The following is a 21,503-nucleotide window of genomic DNA, read 5'->3' as shown; positions in this document are numbered from 1 at the left end:
GCCACTGCACTCCAGCCTGGGCAACAGAGTGAGACTCCGTCTCAAATAATAATAATAAATATAATAATAATAATAGAGTGCCTCTGTTCTTGGAAGGAGTAGATAACACACCACCTCAGACCATGTCAAGTGGGAAAAATAGTTTCAAAATTCTATGCGCACCCCAACAGCAACAAGCTTTCTCATCACCATATAGGTTTAATTAGCAGAGCTTAGATGAAATCCAGGTCTAAGTCCAAAGCCTCAGTTCTTTTTGTCATAGAACTTCCTCATAAAGGATATAGATATCTCTTTATGTTTCTTCTTATATTTTTCTGTTAACTTACTTTTTTATTTCCTGGTCTTTAGTGTGACAAGTACAAGACTGGAGTTATTGATGGGCCTGCGTGTAACAGCCTTTGTGTCACAGAAACTCTTTACTTTGGAAAATGCTTATCCACCAAGCCCAACAATCAGGTATGGACATTATGAATTAACATTCCAGAATTAGAGTGTACTGTAATTTTACCAGAAATTAAAGGCATTATTAAAATAATTCTTGAACTAAAGCTTTGAGACATTATATGTATTTCAATTTTATATGCTTTGATTCATTAATTCAACAAATATTTATTTTATTTTATATTTTTAAAACAGGATCTGTTGTCTAGGCTAGAGTATAGTGGTGAGATCTCAGCTCACTGCATTGATAGAGAATGCAGTGTCAGGAATGGTGAGAAGTGCTTTAGAGGATGTGATCAGAGAAGACGTTTCTGAGATAATATTTGTGCTCATACCTTAATAGAGAATTCATAGGCATGGGTAAAGGACAGGATGAACTAAATCACAAAAGAAGAACTGTAAACAGCTGATGAACATAAAGAAAAAAAGTTCCACCTTACTTTTCATCAGAGAAATAAGAATAAAACAGTAGGATATCTAATTGGGGTAAAAGAAAATACAGCAATCATCCTGAGCAGCGGAAAATTGCATTTTAATGTTCATCTTTTGATTCCTAAATTTTCCTATATAAATATGCATTACTCTTATAGAAATTTAAAATAATTTTTAGGTTGACAATACTAATCACGTTGAAGACAATTTCTAAACAAAGTCCAACACCAGCGTGTCTGCTGCAGTTCAGCCAGTGTCTGAGGCACTGAGGGAGACAGATAAAGCCTCTGGCCTTGTGTTCTAATGTGAGCTGAGACAGACAGTCATGAGCTGATAAATAAATATGATCATTTTAGACAGTGCAAATGGCTACGAGGATAATGAAACAGGATAACAGGTTAGGGGTGACCTGGGGGTGGAAGAGCATCTATTCTAGACAGTGGGTCAGAGAAGGCTTTCTAAATGGAACGTCTGATATGAGACTTGAATGATGTAAAGGAGCCAACCACGTGAAAAGATCTGGGAGAGTACATTCCAGGCAGAGCCAGCAGCAAGTGAAGCAGTTCAGGAAGCAGAAACAAACATGATGGCTTCAACCTATCACAGAAAGACCAATGTAGCTGGGACTTAGAGAAACAGGGAGTATGTGGTACAGGATCAGGTTGGGGACATAGGTGAGGCCAGCTCAAATGGAGCCCAACAGGTCGCAGAAAGGACTTTGGACTTTAATTGAAATGGGAATTTATTGGAGGGTTTGGAACAAGGCAGTGAAATAATGTTTTGTTTGGATTAATATTATAAATTAATATAATCTGACTTATTTTTATATCTAGAAGAAGGGCAACCTATCCTAGTGGTAAAAACCTCAGCTCTTTTCAGTGTGTTACTTCACCCGTCTCTGCTTCAGTTTCCCCATCAGTGAAATAAGTATAATGATAGTACCTACCGCCTAAGGTTGGCACAAGGATTAAAATAATAACATAAATCAGTAAAAGCTGGGTGTGGTGGCTCATGCCTATAATCCCAGCAATTTGGGAGACTGAGGCAGGCGGGTCACTTGAGGCTAGCAGTTCAGGACTAGCCTGGGACAATACAGCAAGACCTCATCTCTACACAGTATTTTGCTTAATTAGCCAGGTATGGTGGTACACACCTATAGTCCCAACTACTTGGGATGCTGAGGCAAGAAGATCCCTTGATCTCAGGAGGTCAAAGCTGCAATGAGCTATGATTGTGCCACTGAACTCCAGCCTGGGTGACAGAACAAGACCCTGTCTCCAAAAACAATCAGTAGACCATAGTTAACGCTATGTAATATTAGTTTGATAAATAACTAGTTACTTAGGTAGTAGTTAATTCTGGGGAAGTGGGATTATGAAAGTAGAATGTGTGGAAACTTTGCTTTTGCCTTCCATCCTTCTCACTGGACGTTTTGAAAAATATATTGAGGCATGCATTACTTTTATAATTTAAAACAGTTTAAGGAAAAAATCTTGAGTATGATTTCAAGTTTTCAGTTCAAAAATAAAGTCACACCTCAACTTCAATGTTTGAAGCTTATTTTGTTTTGTTTTGTTTAGAGGAGGAGGACCCTAAAAATATAGTGGTATGTTTTTTAGAGTTTTCTACTCAGTATAATACATAACTTGCCATTCTTTTTTTACAGATGTATTTAGGGATTTGGGATAATCTGCCAGGTGTTGTGAAATGTCAAATGGAACAAGCGCTTCATCTTGATTTTGGAACTGAATTGGAACCAAGAAAAGAAATAGTGCTATTTGATAAGCCAACTAGAGGAACTACTGTACAGAAATTCAAAGAAATGGTCTATAGTCTCTTTAAGGTAAGTATATCCATTCACATGTTGCTAGTGTGAAGTGGGACTCTTCAGACGAATTGGCAGGACCTCATCCTGTAAGTGTTGGTATTCTTTGACCTCTGTCAAGTACTCCATCCTGAGGAAATAATTAAAAGAGGCCGGGCGCAGTGGCTCACACCTGTTATCCCAGCATCTTGGGAGAACAAGGCAGGAGGATCGCTTGAGCCCAGGAGTTCAAGACCAGCCTGGGCAACATAGTAAGACCTCAGCTACTAAAAAAAAAGAAAGCCAGGAGTATGGCATGTGCCTGTAGTCCTAACTACTTAGACTGAGGTGCGAGGATTGCTTGAGCCTGGGAGGTTGAGGTTACAGTGAGCCACGATCTCACCACTGCACTCCAGCCTGGGCGACAAAGCGAGACCCTATTTTCGAAAGAAAAATCTGTGTTGGAGAATGTTTACTTTAACATTATTTATGATAGCGAAAAATGTCCAGATATGAGGAGAGAGTTCATTAATTAGTTCGAGTGCTGTGCAGTTTGACATGAAAACTAATACAAAAAAGGTGAAATGAAATTAATATACTCTTAGAAGTGTGGTTATTAGAGGCTGAGAAGGGTACGGAGGAGAGGAGGGTAAGGAGAGGTTGGATAACAGATACAAAATTACAGCTAGATAGGCTAATAAGTTCTAGTGTTCTATAGCACTAGAGGGTAAAAGGATTAACAATTTTTGTGTATTTTCAGAAAACTAGAAGACAGGATTGAATGTTCACAATACAATGATAAATGTTTGTATAATATGCTAATTACCTTGATTTAATAAACATGTTGTATGTGTGTATTGTAATATCACTCTGTATCTCATGCAATGTGCCCCCATTCACAATACAGACGAGGCACAGGGCCTGGGCTGAGGTGTACCTGGGGGTTTACCCCGCCTCCTCATTCTAAACAGTCAGTGTAAGAACACAGCTTGGGGTAAGCACCAGGAGGCCTGGGGATTTGTTTTTAATCTTTCTTTTCTTTTATTTTTATTAGAGACAGGTTTCACCATGTTGCCCAGGCTGGTCCAGACCTTCTGAGCTCAAGTGATCTGCCCACCTTGGCCTCCCAAAGTACTGGAATTATAGGTGTGAGCCACCACGCCTGGCAGTATCCCATAAATTTGTACAATTATTACATGTCAACTAAAAATAATTACATGTCAACTAAAAAAGCATAGCAGTTCCTCCCATGCCAAAAAAAAAAAAAAGTACTCTGAATTATTTTTTTTAGTTTAAACAAATACACATATAAAGATTAAATAGAAATAAGTTTTGCGAAAAAATTATTTTCATTGCTCTTATTTTCACTCAAATTTTTTTTTGGCCATTTTCCATGTATTTCAGACTTTTATCCCAGAGAAACAGGGAAATACTTTTTAACCTCCATTACTGTAATACTACTACTTGAACAAAATAATTATTAATGTGACAAATACAGAATAGGAGAAAATACTTAGGCCAAGCATGGTGGCTCATGCTTGTAATCCTGAGCCACTTTGGGAGGCTGAGGTGGGAGGGTCACCTGAGCCCAGGAGTTTGAGACTAGCCTGGGCAACACAGTGAGACCCTTGTCTCTAAAAAAAAAAAAAAAAAAAGAGAGAGAAAATAATTTTTAGTGGACTCTTATTCTAACTTTGATATAAGTACATTACAGTACAATTTTGCCAAGTCCACTTACAAAGGGGTGGTTTGCTAATGTATGAATGAGGAATAATTACTTTGTTGGTTAACTATCTAAAGGGTCAGAAGGGGATGGGGTGTTAGAACGGCCATTTCCTAATAGACAAGTGTATTAAAGTGGGTGTTACTACAATTACATAAAGCATGGTTCTAGTCACTTAGGAAGCTTCACAAATATTTGGAGATGTAATACATAAGTTCCTTCATGAGGATTCAGGAGCAAGATGATTTCTAGCATGGTAATAGTGCCCATAAAGGAACTTAGTATGTTGCATGGGAGATATTTTTCATTTCTTCTGTATAATTAGCCAAATTCTTGACAGGCAAAATTGGGTGACCAAGGAAACCTCTCTGAACTGGTTAATCTCATCTTGACGGTGGCTGACGGAGACAAAGATGGCCAGGTTTCCTTGGGAGAAGCAAAGTCAGCATGGGCACTTCTTCAACTAAATGAATTTCTTCTCATGGTGATACTTCAAGATAAAGAACACACCCCCAAATTAATGGGATTCTGTGGTGACCTCTATGTGATGGAAAGTGTTGAATATACCTCTCTTTATGGAATAAGCCTCCCTTGGGTCATTGAACTTTTTATTCCATCTGGGTTCAGAAGAAGCATGGATCAGCTGTTCACACCATCATGGCCTAGAAAGGCAAAAATAGCCATAGGACTTCTGGAATTTGTGGAAGATGTTTTTCATGGCCCCTACGGAAATTTCCTCATGTGCGATACCAGTGCCAAAAACCTAGGATATAATGATAAGTATGATTTGAAAATGGTCGATATGAGAAAAATTGTGCCAGAGACAAACCTGAAAGAACTTATTAAGGATCGTCACTGTGAGTCTGATCTGGACTGTGTCTATGGCACGGATTGTAGAACTAGCTGTGATCAGAGTACAATGAAGTGTACTTCAGAAGTGATACAACCAAATTTGGCAAAAGCCTGTCAGTTACTCAAAGACTACCTACTGCGTGGTGCTCCAAGTGAAATTCGTGAAGAATTAGAAAAGCAGCTTTATTCTTGTATTGCTCTGAAAGTCACAGCAAATCAAATGGAAATGGAACATTCTTTGATACTAAATAACTTAAAAACATTACTGTGGAAGAAAATTTCCTACACTAATGATTCTTAGTTCATTTGGACATGGTTACCATTCTAAGAAACCTGCAAATTTTAAGGAACAATTTTGAGCATTAAAAAAAAAATGGCTTGATTCGGATTCCTGCCAGTTACACAAAACTCCTGCCCTGTCAGGCCTGAGAAGCCATCAGTGTGATTACTGAAGTGATGGCAGGAGATGTAAGATCAACAGGTCCCCAAGATGTCATTCCTGCCCTTTTAGAAGCCCCGTTACATCTCCTAAGTACATTCATCGTGTAACTATTTTGACTGACTTTAAAAACCAATGCTGTGAAAAGCCTCATTCCATAAACATTAATAGTGACTGATTGATATGTAGATTTACCGTAGCCAAAATACCAGTGCTGGAAACATTGTTTGCATTGAAGCTGCTGTTCAAGAAAATTTATACATTTACTAACATCTTAGCATGGTAAAGTTTGCACATTAACAGAAATTAAGACTGCAAAGCAGGTTAAACTTGTTCCTTTATAAACAGATGTTGGGTTAATAGCATGGTTTATTGTATTATAGACTTACAATTTTTAACCTCATTCAGACATCAGCTGTTAGGTGTAGCTTCACAGTGTTTCAAGTGGCTTACTTCAAATCTTATACTTGACAATATGCCAATTTTAGTGACTGAAAATGGATGAACTTTCCTAAAGATTCAAAGGGCCCATCTTAGTATCAAACAGCTGAGCCCTTGAAAACTGACATCTTAAGGCCCAAAATCCACATATCCCGATTATGAGCTATGTCAAAGTGGGACTATAAGTGCAAGACTAAAACTTTCCATTTTCTTTTTTCCTTTTTATTTTTTTTAAAAGATGGGGTTTCACCATGATGGCCAGGCTAGTCTTGAACTTCTGACCTCAAGGTGATCCACCCACCCCAGCCTCCCAAAGTGCTAGGATTACAGGCGTGAGCCACCGCGCCCGGCCCTCCATTTTCAAGTAATAGTATATCATGTGGGCCAAAGGGCTATTTCTTAAAGAGGCATGTAAATTTATTCATCCGACCTTTTTCTCCCCATGTAAACTTGATATACAAGGTTTAATATTTGCTCCTCTTCCATGTTATTTTCACATGTATACTCAGATTTGGCATGTACCTTTCAACATCTCCACAAAATTAATATCATCTTTTGGAGAAAAGATCCAGTATTTTCTGCTCAAAGGTTTCACCTAGGTCAAGTGGATGTGTTAAAAATCTATGTGACCTTCACTGGACAGCTTTCTCTCAAAACGTTCCTTCAAAGCCATGGATTAGCACCCGTTTTGTTTGCTTTAAGGTACTTTTTCTTCCCATTAATCATCTGGTTATAATAAATGGATGGAAGAAATATTTCCTATTGATGGCTGGTCTGTTGCTTGCCAGATTTTTAGGAAGAGCTGTACATCATACAACATTAGTGATAATGACTCCCTGGCAGGTAAAATAGAAGCCCAAGAATATAAATGGGAAACTTTGTTGGAAACAACTTTTTCTAAAAGAGTTACACTTGTTTTCTTGGAGAAGAAAACCTGTCAACTCCTTTGCTTTTACAAAATACTTCAGGGTATTTCCTATAAGGTTCATGAGAATAAGAGCTTAACACAGATATAACTGCTGTCCATAAGTTTATTGTCTTTATCTGAAAAATCCTTATAGAAAATTGTTTGGTTTAGCTCTCAGCAGCCCGCTCCTGAGCTCTGAGGAAGCTTGCCTTCTTTTGAGCTACCCGATCTTTCTTCTGAGCAAGGGACATTTTGGGGCGGTTCCACCTACAAAAGATAGGAATATATGTATGTTTAAACCATAACTGAAGAGAATAGAGAATATTTCAATTAAAAATTTAATTTTAATAAAATTAATGTTAATAAAATTTTAATAGAGAATAGATTTTGCAATCAGACAGAGGTTAAATAATCCAAGTTCAAATACATTTACTCATGTATGATCTTAAGCTAACTTTCCCAAACCCCAACTTCTGTCATGTACTCCTAGTATAGGGCCGAAAGTCAAATAGAAGACATGTCAGATCCAGCAACCCCCACTTCTAGGAATTTGCCCAAAGTTTTGAAATCAGTTTGTCCAAGAGATCAGCACTCCCATGTTCACTGCAGCACTATATATTAATAGCAACAGATAAATGGATAAAGAAAATGTGGTACACATATACATAATGGAGTATTACCCAGTCTTTAAAAAAGAAATTCTGCCATTTGTGAGAGAAACAGAAGTGGAGAACATTGTGCTCAGTGAAATAAGCCAGGCACAAAAAAAATACTTCATAGTCTCACTTGTATGTAGAATCTAAAACAATGGAACTCATAGAAGCAAGAGTGTAGAATGGTGACTGCGAAGACTGTAGGCTGGTGGGTGCAAAGAATGGACAGATGATAGCCGAAAACATGAAAGATCAACAAAAAGCAACTTTTTGTTAACCACTACAAAACACAGTAACCAGTACTGAGACTGTACTAGGATAGAAAGGGCCGCATCAGTAGCGTCTGAAGCCGACACATTTCTATCACCACAGTTACTTTCGCAAACCTGGTTCCCTTCGCTTCTGCCACATCACGCAGAGCTAGTGATCGAGTTTGCACAGCTTCGCCACCGCAGAACCTCTCCCGACCTGTTTTCTTGTAAAGACAAAAAAAAAAGAGACATACCTCTTCTTCTTAACTTCTTTCTTGGGCTTCTTTTCATAGACTGGATTCTCTCGTATAGCAGCATGAGCTTTCTTATACATCTCCTCCATCTGAAACAAAGGAAAGCAAACAGTACTTGGTCTCATTTCATACGCCCTACTATATTAAGGTAACCGTGACTTATTTTGTCCTTCTAAGCCAGATTCTCAAAAGGAACTAATTAAGTCAATGTTGGTAAACACTTTAATTTCTAAATGTAACTCACCTTTTCCTAACAAATTCCCAATTTTTGCCTTATGCAATGTGAACTATTGCTATTCATAAAACTCCATCTTATTCAAGAAAAAGTCAGGCCAGGTGTGGTGGCTCATGCCTGTAATCTCAAGCACTTTGGAAGTCCAAAGTGGGAGGATGACTTGAGCACAGGAGTTTGAGAGATCAACCTTGGCAACATAGTGAGACCTGTCTCTACAAAAAAAATAATAATTAGCCAGGTGGCAATTATTAATGGTAGCATGCACCTGCAGTCCCAGCTACATTGAGTCCAGGAGGTCAAGGTTGCAGTGGCACAATCACAGCTCACTGCACCCCAGCATGGATGACAGAATGAGACCTCATCTCTACCAACAATGAAAAAAAAAATTAGAAGGCTGGGTGCAGTGGCTCAAGTCTGTAATTCCAGCACTTTGGGAGGCCAAGGCGGATGCATCACGAGGTCAGGAGTTGGAGAGCAGCCTGACCAACATGGTGAAACCCCATCTCTACTAAAAATACAAAAATTAGCCAGGTGTGGGGCCATGTGCTTGTAATCCCAGCTACTCGGGAGGCTGAGACAGGAGAATCGCTTGAACCCAGGAGGCAGAGGTTGTGGTGAGCCGAGAGTGCGCCATTGTATTCCAGCCTGGGCAAAAAATGAGACTCTGTCTCAAAAAAAAAAAAAAAAAAATTAGCAGGGCATGGTGGTGCACACCTCTAATTCCAGCTACCTTGGGAAGCTGAGGTGTGAAGATTGCTTGAGCCCAGAAGTTTGAAGTTACAATGAGCTATTGTGCCATTGCCACCTCAGCCCGGGCAACAGAACAAGATCCTGCACACACACACACACACACACACACACACACACACACACACCAAAAAAAAGAAAGAAAAACCTGCATATACTTCTGAGAAATTCAGCCACACTTGAGTCACTCTAAATCAAATTTTTGTCTTCAGAAACAAATACTGCACTTCTCATTTTAAATACTGTCTGCTCTAAAATCTTTCATTCAAGAACACATGCCAGAAGTATTAAGATGATCAACGTATGGGACCAAGAGTCACAACACTGACAGCTTAACCGAAACCAAAGACTGGACACAGGCCAACAAGCAAATTCATCTGTCATCCCACACTCCCCAGACCTTTTTTTCCATCTTTATCTCATAGGCCTTTTAAAGTAATTCCCAGCATTATGTACCAAAGACCTCTTCTGCCTTTGACTACTACCTATCCCTGGTATCTGGAGGTAATATAAGGCCTCTAGGACCAGAAAGAGGTCTGAAGTTTTCCTGAAAAACCTCTAGAAAGCCAGAAAGAGGCCTAAAGTTTTCCTGTAAGGCCTCTAGGACCACTAAGAAGTCTGAAGTTTTCCTGAAAAGCCAACCGATCAGATATGTTATTGGGCAATTTTTCATTTGCTTGTTTTTTGAGACGGAGTCTCGCTCTGTTGCCCAGGCTGAAGTATAGTAGCGTGATCCCAGCTCACTGCAACCTCCGCCTCCCAGGTTCAAGCAATCCTGCCTCAGCCTCCGGAGTAGCTGGGATTATGGGCGTGAGACACCATGCCCAACTAATTTTTGTATTTTAAGTAGAGACAGGGTTTCGCCATGTTGGCCAGGCTGGTCTCAAACCCGACCTCAGGTAATCTGCCCGCCTCAGCCTCCCAAGTGCTGGGATTACAGGCATGAAGCACCACACCTGGCCAGGGCAATTTTGTTCTAAAACTCACCAGGGGGAAAAAAATGCTGCAACTCTGAATACCTAAAAATTATAGCCCACTACAGACTATGTCACAGTAATCCAGGTCTCTAAAATTATTCATTAAATTTGGAGATGTGATTACTACATGCACTTGCATAAAGCTTATTAATAAAGGAAAATAATGCAAAAATGCTCACTGCATTTGAAACCTCAACTACCTATATCCATTTTGAAAGTTAATTTTCCTACCTCTTAGCAGTCTATTATAGCTGTTCACTAACATATTTAATAAATCCACTTGATGACTTCATATATAATCATTCCAGAAATCTAAGCAACCCAGTTCCTTCCAAGACGTCAGACAAGTAGACATGTAGATAATGCCATGAATTCAGGCAAAGACCACTTCCTGTTGGAGACACATCAGATGTCTGCAGATGATTTCAGCAGGCACAGAGAAGGAGAGAGGCCACTGAAGATAGTTAATGAGCCAAGTGGAAAAATACATTAGCCAAAAAGTAGTCTAGCTGAAGGAAAGCATGTATACAGGAAGCCATTAGGAAATAAACATCTGAAAGCACAAATTAGGAGTCTGTAGAGTTCTGAGCAAGTATAAAACATGACTACATCAAGATATAGATTAGGAAGTAAATTTTGCAGAACAAGTAGGATCATGATCCAAAAGTACATGACCTCTTTACCAGGATGAAGTCATAAGTAACAAAGAAGTATAATACAGTAAAAATTAACATACACCTACATTACTGATAAAAAAACAACTCTGGACTAGGAAAAGGAAGGGAAAAAAACAAAAAAAAAACTTCTTTTCCCAACTCAAACTCGTTTGTTCAGCCTTACACTGTGTCCAAAGCACAGAAGTTAACAGAAAGTGGTCATTTCCCAACTACAACTCTTGTTTTTTAAAATTTTCCTAGCCATAGCTATGCCAAAATAGAAGCTACTACACACTAACAAAAGAGAACCTGGGTCAGGCACGATGACTCTCATCTGTAAGCCCAGCACTTTGGGACTCACTGTTGCAAACATGGCTCCCCTCATTGCTGTAACACCATGTAGACCCAGTGATCAAATCTCCTTTCCTGTGTACGTATCTGAGATAATTGCAAAGTCCAGAATATAGCACATATATGCCATGAACAGCTTTCCTCTCCCATGGTATCAAAATTAGTGAAGTTTATTATCTAGCATCCCCTATCAAACAAAGCAGACTACAACTATGACTAGAGAGTATCTACAAACACAGAACAGCCAAAACACAAAAGGTAGCCAAATCTTCAGAAGTTGAAGTCCCCCATATTTGAGCATCTAAAAGATTACTAAAAGCATGTTGACAAGTTTAGCTCAGCACTAGCCTGAAACAAACCTATATAATATTAGCTCCCCTCAAAACAAGTAATAAACCTATTTCCATAAATTCACCACTATAGGCATGTTTTAGGTAAATGTTTTACCATGTCTGGAGTTACGCTGTTCTTTATGTATTGAGAGAACTGTTTCTTGTAAGCATCTTCATCTTCCTCCATCAAGTAGCGCATGTAATCTGCAACATTCTGGCCCATGATGTGCTTCCGGTGTACTTCTGCATTAAATTCCTTGCTTTCGGAATCATAACCAGGGAATCGCTTGGTACTGAAATAAAGTTATTCATATTTGAGTATAGACTCATCTAATTTAGTTTACTAGTAAGAATTTACTTCAGTAGCTGCCATCAGTCCCGTCTTGAAACAATTATTGCATCATATGCAGCCAAAGGACCCATTACTGACTGCTCAGTTAGTGGGATATCATCATTCAGCAGCTCACCTCTGAATTCCAGGACAGAAAACACATTCATGCTAAAAACACCTTTAAAAGCCACGACCAAGGCTTTCTACCACTACAAAATTAATTATCCAGCATATCAGCACAGGAAGGAGTTTCAAAATTTATCCCCTAAATCCTTTAATTTTCAGTGGGTACATGGGAATGAGTGATTTGTTCCAAGATCACAGTTAATGAAATTGTCAAGTGAGAATGCTCTTGATATACTTGCCCCCACCCACCTCCGCAGCATAAAAGCAAAATTTCAGTTAGGTTGTTATTTTTAGGCTTACCAAAAATTACTATTTCTTGGTTGTTAAAATCACCAAATGCTAAAATATTCCTAAGAAGTTAATAAATCAAGATGCGTGGACTCAACAAAAAAAAAAAATCATTAACTCAAACCAACGAAACCACAAATTAACCTATTTAACTTCCCCAAATGGCCTACAATCTTATTCCTAGTTGCAGGTTTAGAAATCTTTCATAAGCCTTTTCCTCAAACTCCTTATAAAATTCTAGATCTACCTTTTTGCATAATTCAGTAAATTTTTATTCTGAATGAAAAAAAGTGCATGGGGAAGGAGGATGGAGTTGCTCGTTTCTAATAAAAATTAAGTCATACGCAAAAGGTAGTGGTTTCAATCCCATCTCTTTCACTAACTGGCTCAAAAAACTTGGACAAAAAATTGTGAGCCTCAGTCTCTTAATTTATAAAATGGGCTATAATTCCTTCCTGCCTTACCAGGTTCATCCTGCATGGTACCTCACACAGCAGGCATTTAATGAATGACAGCTACTTTAATTTGGTTATTTCCACAGTCCAGTCAGTTAAAAACAGGGAAGTACCAGAGTCTAGGCACCAAGGTCTTTAATAGTATTCTTACCTATGAGGGATAGACAAGCCTCCATCCACAGCTCCCTTCAGGGCACCAAAAACTTTATTGCCAGTGGTAGTTCTGGCAAGGCCTGCATCCAAATAGCAGGTAAAGGCACCTGGCTGATCATCAATGCTTTCCACATTGTATTCATCACCAGTCACCTCCACTTGGCCTTCATAGATCTTGTCCATGCCAAACCTATTGAGAAGCTATTAAAGAAACCAACGTAAATGCCTGTTTGAATTATTCAAACTGCTCTAAAATTAAAATAGTTTATGTCATAACCATGAGGACCACTGACATGTAAAAAAAATTTTCCTTCCACACCTACCCCTTTCACCAGATCCACTTGGCCATGAATTTTTAAATGCTATTAAAAAAAACTTAAGACATTCAATTTCACCTGAAACAATTTTGTCTTATGACTTCCGCATCTTTGCTACATGCTGACATTTGACTTATAGCAATCAATGAGAATGCATAAATTTGATTGTTATACTTACTCAAGGGAGGTAATCTCCACATTTATCCAGTCATATTTGTTATAATTCATCAATTAAATATTTGATGTCATAACATGTAGTTTAACTTAATCTGGAATAAAATTTTAGGGGTAGAATCCTCGGCAAAAGAAACATCTTTTGTGGCTCTATTCTCCCACTACATTATGTTAGCTCAGGCCACCTCTACTGCTACAGTCACCTAGCTATTGTTCCACAAGTAATACCTTTGCACCAAACTGTTCTCATGTATTATGAAAACGATCCCGCCACTCAAACATGTATAACCAATGATGTGGGTGGGCTGTGTCAACCTTGATGCACATGCTTAACAATTCCATTGCAAAACAAGTCAGAAACTGAGATAATAAAAATAAGGCAAAAATCTCATCTTCATCTACCAGCAAAATAGAGCACATACAGGAAACATTGCCACCCAGATGGAAAAATGTTTAAAACAAAATGAATCTTCCCATCAATGACCACTCTCCAAAACACTAAGATTCTCAATTTTTTTTTTTTTTGAGACGGAGTTTCACTCTTGTTGCCCAGGCTGGAGTGCAATGGCACAATCTCGGCTCACCGCAACCTCTGCCTCCTCGGTTCAAGCGATTCTTCTCTCTCAGCCTCCCCAGTAACTGGGATTACAGGTGCCTGCCACCACACCCAGCTAATTTTTTGTATTTTTAGTAGAGACGGGGCTTCACCATGTTGGCTGGATGGTCTCGAATCCTGACCTCAAGTGATCCACCCACCTCGGCCTCCCAAAGTGCTGGGATTACAGGCGTGGTACATACTATCAAAATACAGATTCCAGAGTAGGGTCTAGAGTGGAGCTCCCACAGATCTGTGTTTTCAATGTCTGCCAACATTCAGAAGATGTGTATCTGAGTAGCATGGGTCTTCACTGTCCAATTAAGTAGCCACTAGCTACAAGTGGACTTTCAAGTTCAAGTTTACACACTGTTGGAACTCAACAGCTGCAGGTTGCGAGTGGCAAAACCACTGGACAGCAAATTACAGATTTGTGTCATTGCAGAAAATTTTTTTGGAAAGAGCCGACCTAGATAGATCCATAAACAGGGCAGAAAACTGGAAGCAGGCACTCTCCTGTAGCACTGCTATCTCATCCACATGCAAATATCTTGCAGAAAACTCTCCAAGCAATGAGCCACGAACTACATCAATGAAAGTCATCTCGTACATACCCTGCGGGCCAGCAGCAGGCCGGTACAATACGCTGCAGCGTAATTTGTCAGGCCAACCTTCACACCGTATTTTGGCAGTTCGTGTGCATATGCTGCGCAGACTATCATATCCCCCTCTATACGGGCATAAGCAATCTACGGTAAGAGAAAAACTAGGTTAGTAATCTATTGCTTTCACTGTCTCATTATGTCTTCGTTTCTTTTCAAAGGAATAAAAAAAATCGATGGATATAGATGTACATCACTTGAAATGCTGAAAACTCTTAGCTGGGTTACTGGTAAATTAGAGGTACTTAAAAAGTCACAGAGGATATCCAATTATTTCAACCATCTTTTGAACTAAACATAACTAAGTTCAATGAAGTCTCAGGAACCTAATGTTTAGTTACCTGAACCTGGACACAGAGGAAGACGCTGCCTTCACAACAAACAAATTAATTTGCCCAGAAAACATGCGTGCCTACCCGCTACAAAATATCGATAAATCTTAACTCTCAGAATTTTTCCTAATTAAAAGCCAAGATTCTCGCTTACAGAGTCTAGTGAGAATGCTCTTGGTACAAGAACAACTGCCACCTCCCAAAGGCCTTTCATGCAGGAGCCACCTTTGTACATTTTATTAAAACCTGTTTCAGGCCAGGTGTGGTGGCTCATGCCTGTAATTGCAGCTCTTTGGGAGGCCAAGGCAGGCAAATCACCTGAGGTCAGGAGTTCAAGACTAGCCTGGCCAACATGGTGAAACCCCATCTCAAAAAAAAAAAAAAAAAAAAATACAAAACCCTATTTCAAACAATAACCAGAATAATCTTAAAGCCCTGTTTAACTCACAACTACCTCTTCAGTGGTTGAGTGGCATATAAGGCCATATAGGAAAAATCAGGACAAACCCAGTTCTTCTACTGGAAGTGGGATGGGCAAGAACTTCTTACTTGCCTCTAATCTCCCCACCCCCCAACACACACATAAAACAGGTTTCAGTCTTTCTCTGTTGCCCAGGTTGGAGGGCAATGGTGTGATCTCAGTTCACTGCAGCCTCAACCTTGGGGCTCAAACAATCCTCTGACTGAGTAGCTGGGACTACAGGTGTGCCCCACCATGCCCAGCTAACTTTTTTATAGTTTTTGTGAAGACAAACTCTCACTATATGGCCCAGGCTGATCTCAAAACTCCTGGCTCAAGCAATCTTCCCAAAGTGCTGGGATTACAGGCATGAGCCACCACGCCCAACCAAGGGGCGTGTTTTTAAAGTACCAATTTCCCAGGCTCCAATTCTAGACCTACTAAAAGGAAAAGAATAATTCACTGAATGCTTTTGGAGGTGCTAGACAGCCCTTTTAACACCATGTGTTGCGGGGAAGCAAATACACCATGTGCTTTGCTTCCCAAGCACAATTTCTTGCAGTGAAAAAAGGGGAATACTTGCGTCTAGAATACAACTTACCTGACAAATGATATCTCTGTTTGTTACACGAACTATCATCCTGTATTTGGGTGTGTTGTATTTATTTTTATCCTGTATCACCAAGCGTTTCCGAGCATAGTAATCAGTTTTACCCTCTAAAGAAAAAAAAAATTTTTAGAAAGGATATTCTACTGCAAAGCAGATAAATATTGTAAACACAAAAAGATGACGGTACCTCGTCGTCTTCTAAATTTCACTTGGTATCTCTTAAAGTAGGCCTTATTCTTAACAACTTTAACAAACCCCTTAAAGAAAAAAGAATGTTATTAAAACTTTGATAATGTCTTAGTCTGTGATACTTCTGACATGATTTAACCATGTAACAAAATAACACTTGAACTTCCAGAGCAGAAACAGACAATTGTCACTTGTAGAATCCCATGTTTCACAAGCCACTACGGTCAAGATTACTTTTCCCCTATTTTCCATCTCACAGACTGATAGTTTTATAAAACACAATAAAAATGAATCATTAGAGAAATACGGAATAAAAGCAGCACACAAAATGCAGGCCCCGATTTATTACATTTAACAGGCATAAAATTGTTACATTGCTTCCAAAAGTTTTTAAACTCTCAGCCTCTGTACCTGTTTCTTCGAGGACCAGCACCAATAACTGTGTCAAACTTTAGCGAAGCACTGCTCTAGACAAGTCAGTGAGTGGCACCAAACGTCAGTCTGTTCGGAACATGCTATGTCCCACTTCGAAAACCTAACCTCACATAACTACGTACCTCTCTCGAGTCCCAAGTTTGTTTTTCAAAAGCCTAAATTACCTGCCACAAAGCTTAAATGGGCAAAAGAGCACATTCATCAATAATTCCTCGCTAAAACAGCACTGTTCCCCCACCAGCTAAAACAGCATTTCATTCCACCTTTGGGGCCCCACCCCAATAATTAAAAACCGATCCGGCGACGGACTCCAGAAGAGGCAGGAGGCACACAGTCCACGTTCAAGGAGCTTCCGGGGCCCAGGGACACCTCTGCCTCCAAGCGCCGCTGACACTTTTGGCTTAAAAGCCACTTGCTCGGCCGACGGGCACAGGCTTCCTAAAAAACTGCCGGCTCCGACGTTCTCCCGGAAAACTCGAAAAGTGCTCGATATTCGGAGGTCGAGCGCGGCCCGGGGACCTGCAGCCCGACTCCCTTCCGGCGTTCTCCAGCTGGGCTGAGGTCCATTGCCCGCGACCTCTCCCGCCCGGCCGCTTGCCGGTGCCCCTCGCGCTGGTCAGCAGCATCCCCCACGCAGGACGCCTGCCGAACTCACTTCTCCTCCCAACCCCGCCGTCTAAGCTCACGCTTTCCTTCTTCGCAAACCCCTCCCCCGCAAGTTCGCGCACCGGGCGGCAGCCATTAAGGCCACGCTGGGAGCTGCAGCTAGACCAAGTCAGGGCCAGCAATCTAATGCCATCCGGTCCCTGCGACGCACGAGACGGGCCCTAGGCTGGCGTGCCGGCGAGAAAAGGGAACCTCCGTGCATCTGGAGTCCCGAGATCGAAGCATTCACTCACCATCCTGCGGAACAGAGACCCGCGTCCGCGGCTCGACACAGACCTGCAGGCCCGGCAGCGCTAGGTGGGGGGAAAGGACCAGTGCCCTTGCGCAGGCGCAGTATGTAACGCCGACTGTCACGTAAGTGACGTGAGGAAGAGAGAGTGCGTCCGCCACAAGGCGTTTTGTGTTCCGCCCCCTGCTGGCAGGAGGGTCAATACCAGTCTGCCTTGTCACAAGCTCTCAAGGTGTTCCAACGCTCTGGGCACAGGACTGCCTAGGATCCCGGCCGTGAGGAGGAGCAGAGAGGATTACTGGAGGCTTTCACTTTCTTTGCTACTGCGTTTTTTGTTGTTGTTGTTGTTGTTTTCATAACAAACATATTTTACTTTTCTAAGCAGGAAAAAAAATAAAGTTAAATAGGACAAGTTTGCTTGGGAGCCCTCTTGCCCTCTCTGGGCTATTCACCCTGGTCCAAGAGCATAGGGGACCCACCCTCCCCACCCTCCCACCTCACACCCAAGGAGCCTTCCCCGAGAGCCCCAAGCCTGGGATAGGGGCCATTCCTCTGCCTTCCTACAGCAGCTTTGTATCAGCTTCAGCCTACCACAGACTGTCAACCTTCTGAGGGTGGGCCCTGATGTCAGGTCCATCTTTGCTTCTCCAGCACCTAGCAGGGTATCAGCTTCTCACCGTCCGAGCTGGGAGAAGGGACTGCCAACCAGGATGACAGGGTTAAATGACTCCAAAACACTGCCTCTAGAATAAATCAGAATGATGATCCAATTACCTTTGATTCCAACTTGTAATTCCTTATATAATAGGAAAAATAAACAGAGTCCACTATGGCGGATGTCAACAGAACTCTAGAAAAGAAAACTTAAAACACTTCTCACAGGAAGTGTGATTCTATTTTTGCAGAGCTGCCTTTAAAAGTGTAAAGAAAGGTATTCAATTCATATTTGTAGAAAATATTTACAAACCTTCATTTTGGTGGATTAGCAAGTTATTAGCCTACCAAAGGCACTACATGTCTTGGTCAGGCCCTGCTTACATTGGAGGCAGAAGCATCAGGAAGGAAAGTCTGCCTGGAAACAGGCCCGCTCCTAACTTTCGCATGTTTCAGGGCAAGGGTTCATAGGAAGACCCACACACCATTCATCTGAATATTTAGAAGTCATGAAGCAAGCTGGTTGTGGTGGGTCATGCCTGTAATCCCAGCACTTTGGGAGGCCAAGGCAGAAAGATCACTTAAACCTAGGAGTTCAAGACCAGCCTGGGAAACATAGTGAGACCCTGTCTCTATAAAAAATAAAATCCAAAAAAATAAGTTATGAAACAAATAACATGTTAAATTAAATATACTTTATCTTCTTTATCCTCCTCCTTCTTACCTTATACATACATAATGGCAAAATAAAAAATATGTATACCCATTTCCCTTGATCACCACCAGGGGTTTGTGGCTAGCATGACTGGCTCAGCCAGTGCAGTTGGTGACACCAGGAGCTGGGGGTAATTGTCCAGCACCCTCAGCCAACAGCACCTTATTCAAGTGGCAAAAGTTAAAAATCACTAATAGTGGGATGAATTAACATTATAGGTTCACACCTGTGATCCCAACATTTTGGGAGGCTGAGCCAGGAGGATCACTTCAGCCCAAGAGTTCGAGACCAGCCTGGTCACAAAAGAAGATCCCCATCTCTACAAAATAAAAAAGAGGAAAGAAAAAAATAAATTCAAATTACGTGCCTCCTGAGACACTGAGAAGAATATAAAAGCATTTCCTACATAATCTAATCTAAAATAGTTATCTAATATGTACCAACCAAATCTAATCATGATAAAACTACACATAAACCCAGATTTCAATAATTCTACAAAGTAACTGGCCTGTACTCTTCAACAATGACAAGATCATGAAAGATAAGGAAAACCTAAACAATATTCCAGACTGAAAGAGACAAAAGTGACGTGACAACTGTATGCAATGTGTGATTCCATATTGCATCCTGGACAAGAAAGGAAAAAGAGAAATAAGAAGGCTTTGTATTTATTTTGTTCAAAGTATATTGTCAGAACAATCAGTGAAATTTGACTGGAGTCTGGATTAGGTGATAGCAATGAATCAGTGTTAAATTCTGATTTTCATAGGTAGACTGGTTATAAATGAGAACCCCCTTTTTTTTGTAGGTAATACACACTGAACTGTTTTGGAGTAGTGGGCATCATTTCTGCAACTTAGACTCAGTAAATGGCTTAGGAAAAAATTAATATGTGTATATACACATATATATGTGCATCTAAAGAGAGATTAATAAGGCAAAAATGTGTTAAAATGGTGACAGTGAAGGACTTGGGAGAAGGGTATATGGCAATTCTTTGTACGGTTCTTACCCAATCAATGGTTTTGAAATTATTTCAAAATAAAAAATAAAACATTGGCTGGGCGGCATGGCTCACGCTTGTAATCCCACGACTTTGGGAGGCCTAACCAGGTGGATCACTTGCAGCCAGGAGTTCGAGACCAGCCTGGAGAACATGACGACTCCCCATCTCTATAAAAAATACAAAAATTTTAGCTGGGTGTAGTGGTACATGCCTGTGTTCCCAGCTACTTGGGAGGCATCACATAAGCCCAGGAGGCAGAGGTTACAGTGAGTCATGATCTTACTGCACTACAGCCTGGGTGACAGAGCAAGACCCTGTCTCAAAAAACCAGAAAACAACGCCGGACGCGGTGACTCATGCCTGTAATCCCAGCACTTTGGGAGGCCGAGGCGGGTGCATCACGAGGTCAAGAGATCGAGACCATCTTGGTCAACATGGTGAAACCCCATCTCTACTAAAAATACAAAAAAAAAAAATTAGCTGGGCATGGTGGTGCGTCCCTGTAATCCCAGCTACTCAGGAGGCTGAGGCAGGAGAATTGCCTGAACCCAGGAGGCGGAGGTTGCAGTGAGCCGAGATCGCGCCATTGCACTCCAGCCTGGGTAACAAGAGCAAAACTCCGTCTCAAAAAACAAAAAAAAAACAAAAAAAAACAAAAAACAAAACACCTAAACATTGATTCCTGCTAGAATGGAAGCTATTTATTACTTATTATTCCTGCTAGAATATGGCTTTTATTATTTGAAATGAAAGTGAACTCAGTTTCATCAAATATGTCAAACATACATTACGAATAGAAAATAAATCAGCAGCTGTCTCTGCTGTCTACCACGTGAGAACACAAGGAGGAGTCAGCAGTCTGCAGCCTGGAAGAGCCCCTCACCAGAACTGAACCATGCAGGCACCCTGATCTCGGACTTACAGGTTCCTGGAACTGGTGAGAAATAAATGTCTGTTTTAAGTTTTTTTAAAAAAAAATCATCAATTTTTAGTTCTGGCAGTGATGACTTATTTGATGTTTTAATACAAATATGTGAAAAGATTTCTAAGATGTTAACTATATAGTATGATTTTGAGGTGCCTACATACTGCCCTAATTAGCTGGTTATGTATTGAAACCAGCAACTTTCATAATTATGATCAAAGAACACCTTTTTTTTTTTAAGACTGAGTCTTGCACTGTCACCTGCGCTGAAGTACAATGGCGAGATCTCAGCTCACTGCAGCCTCTGCCTCCCCAGGTTCAAGTGATTCTCCTGCTTCAACCTCCTGAGTAGCTAGGATTACAGGCGCCCACCACCACACCTGGCTAATTTTTTGTATTTTTAGTAGAGGCGGGTTTCACTATGTTTGCCAGGCTGGTCTTGAACTCCTGACCTTGTGATCCACCCGCCCTTGGCCCCCCAAAGTGCTGGGATTACAGGCATGAGCCACCATGCCCGGCTGATCAAAGAACAACTTAATACAAAATTTCAGTTAGGAGGAATAAGTCCAACAGATCCATTGTATGATATGATGACCATAGTTAATAACAGTGTACCATATTCTTGAAAATTGCTAAGAAAGATTTTGTGTTAAAATCTTATCACTTAATAGATTTTAAGTGTTCTC

General features: G+C 40.6%; 2 protein-coding genes and 3 non-coding genes across 7 annotated transcripts in view; 1 reads left to right on the top strand and 4 right to left on the bottom strand.

The window, feature by feature from the left end:
* The window catches only part of DIPK1A (divergent protein kinase domain 1A), a 127,145-nt gene extending 112,495 nt beyond the window's left edge, over positions 1–14,650 (top strand). For all 3 annotated transcript variants that reach the window (XM_064371157.1, XM_064371156.1, XM_064371158.1), the window contains exons 3-5: positions 349–456; positions 2,540–2,716; positions 4,741–14,650. In XM_064371157.1, the coding sequence (XP_064227227.1) occupies positions 349–456; positions 2,540–2,716; positions 4,741–5,553 (1,098 nt within the window). In that variant the 3' untranslated portion in view covers positions 5,554–14,650. The remainder of the gene's footprint in view (positions 1–348; positions 457–2,539; positions 2,717–4,740) is intronic.
* On the bottom strand, positions 3,560–3,688 carry LOC135272671 (small nucleolar RNA SNORA51). The gene has a single exon (XR_010340671.1). It is a non-coding gene; the product is annotated as a small nucleolar RNA SNORA51 (small nucleolar RNA).
* On the bottom strand, positions 7,146–17,610 carry RPL5 (ribosomal protein L5). Its single transcript, XM_012435445.3, has 8 exons — positions 17,522–17,610; positions 16,186–16,255; positions 15,990–16,105; positions 14,549–14,683; positions 12,847–13,049; positions 11,611–11,788; positions 8,198–8,286; positions 7,146–7,306 (listed from the first exon to the last, which is right to left on the bottom strand). The coding sequence occupies exons 1-8, from the start codon at positions 17,522–17,524 to the stop codon at positions 7,207–7,209; spliced, it is 894 nt and encodes a 297-aa protein (XP_012290868.1). The 5' UTR covers positions 17,525–17,610; the 3' UTR covers positions 7,146–7,206.
* On the bottom strand, positions 7,999–8,131 carry LOC135272670 (small nucleolar RNA SNORA66). The gene has a single exon (XR_010340669.1). It is a non-coding gene; the product is annotated as a small nucleolar RNA SNORA66 (small nucleolar RNA).
* Positions 11,861–11,955, bottom strand: LOC135272669 (small nucleolar RNA SNORD21). The gene has a single exon (XR_010340668.1). It is a non-coding gene; the product is annotated as a small nucleolar RNA SNORD21 (small nucleolar RNA).
* Positions 17,611–21,503: the final 3,893 nt, after the last annotated feature.

Source organism: Aotus nancymaae, unplaced genomic scaffold (genome assembly GCF_030222135.1).
Source record: "Aotus nancymaae isolate 86718 unplaced genomic scaffold, 86718_ANA_hifiasm-v0.15.2.pri h1tg000122l, whole genome shotgun sequence".
NCBI classification, from domain to species: Eukaryota; Metazoa; Chordata; class Mammalia; order Primates; family Aotidae; genus Aotus; species Aotus nancymaae.
This window is presented reverse-complemented; position numbering and strand designations above follow the sequence as displayed.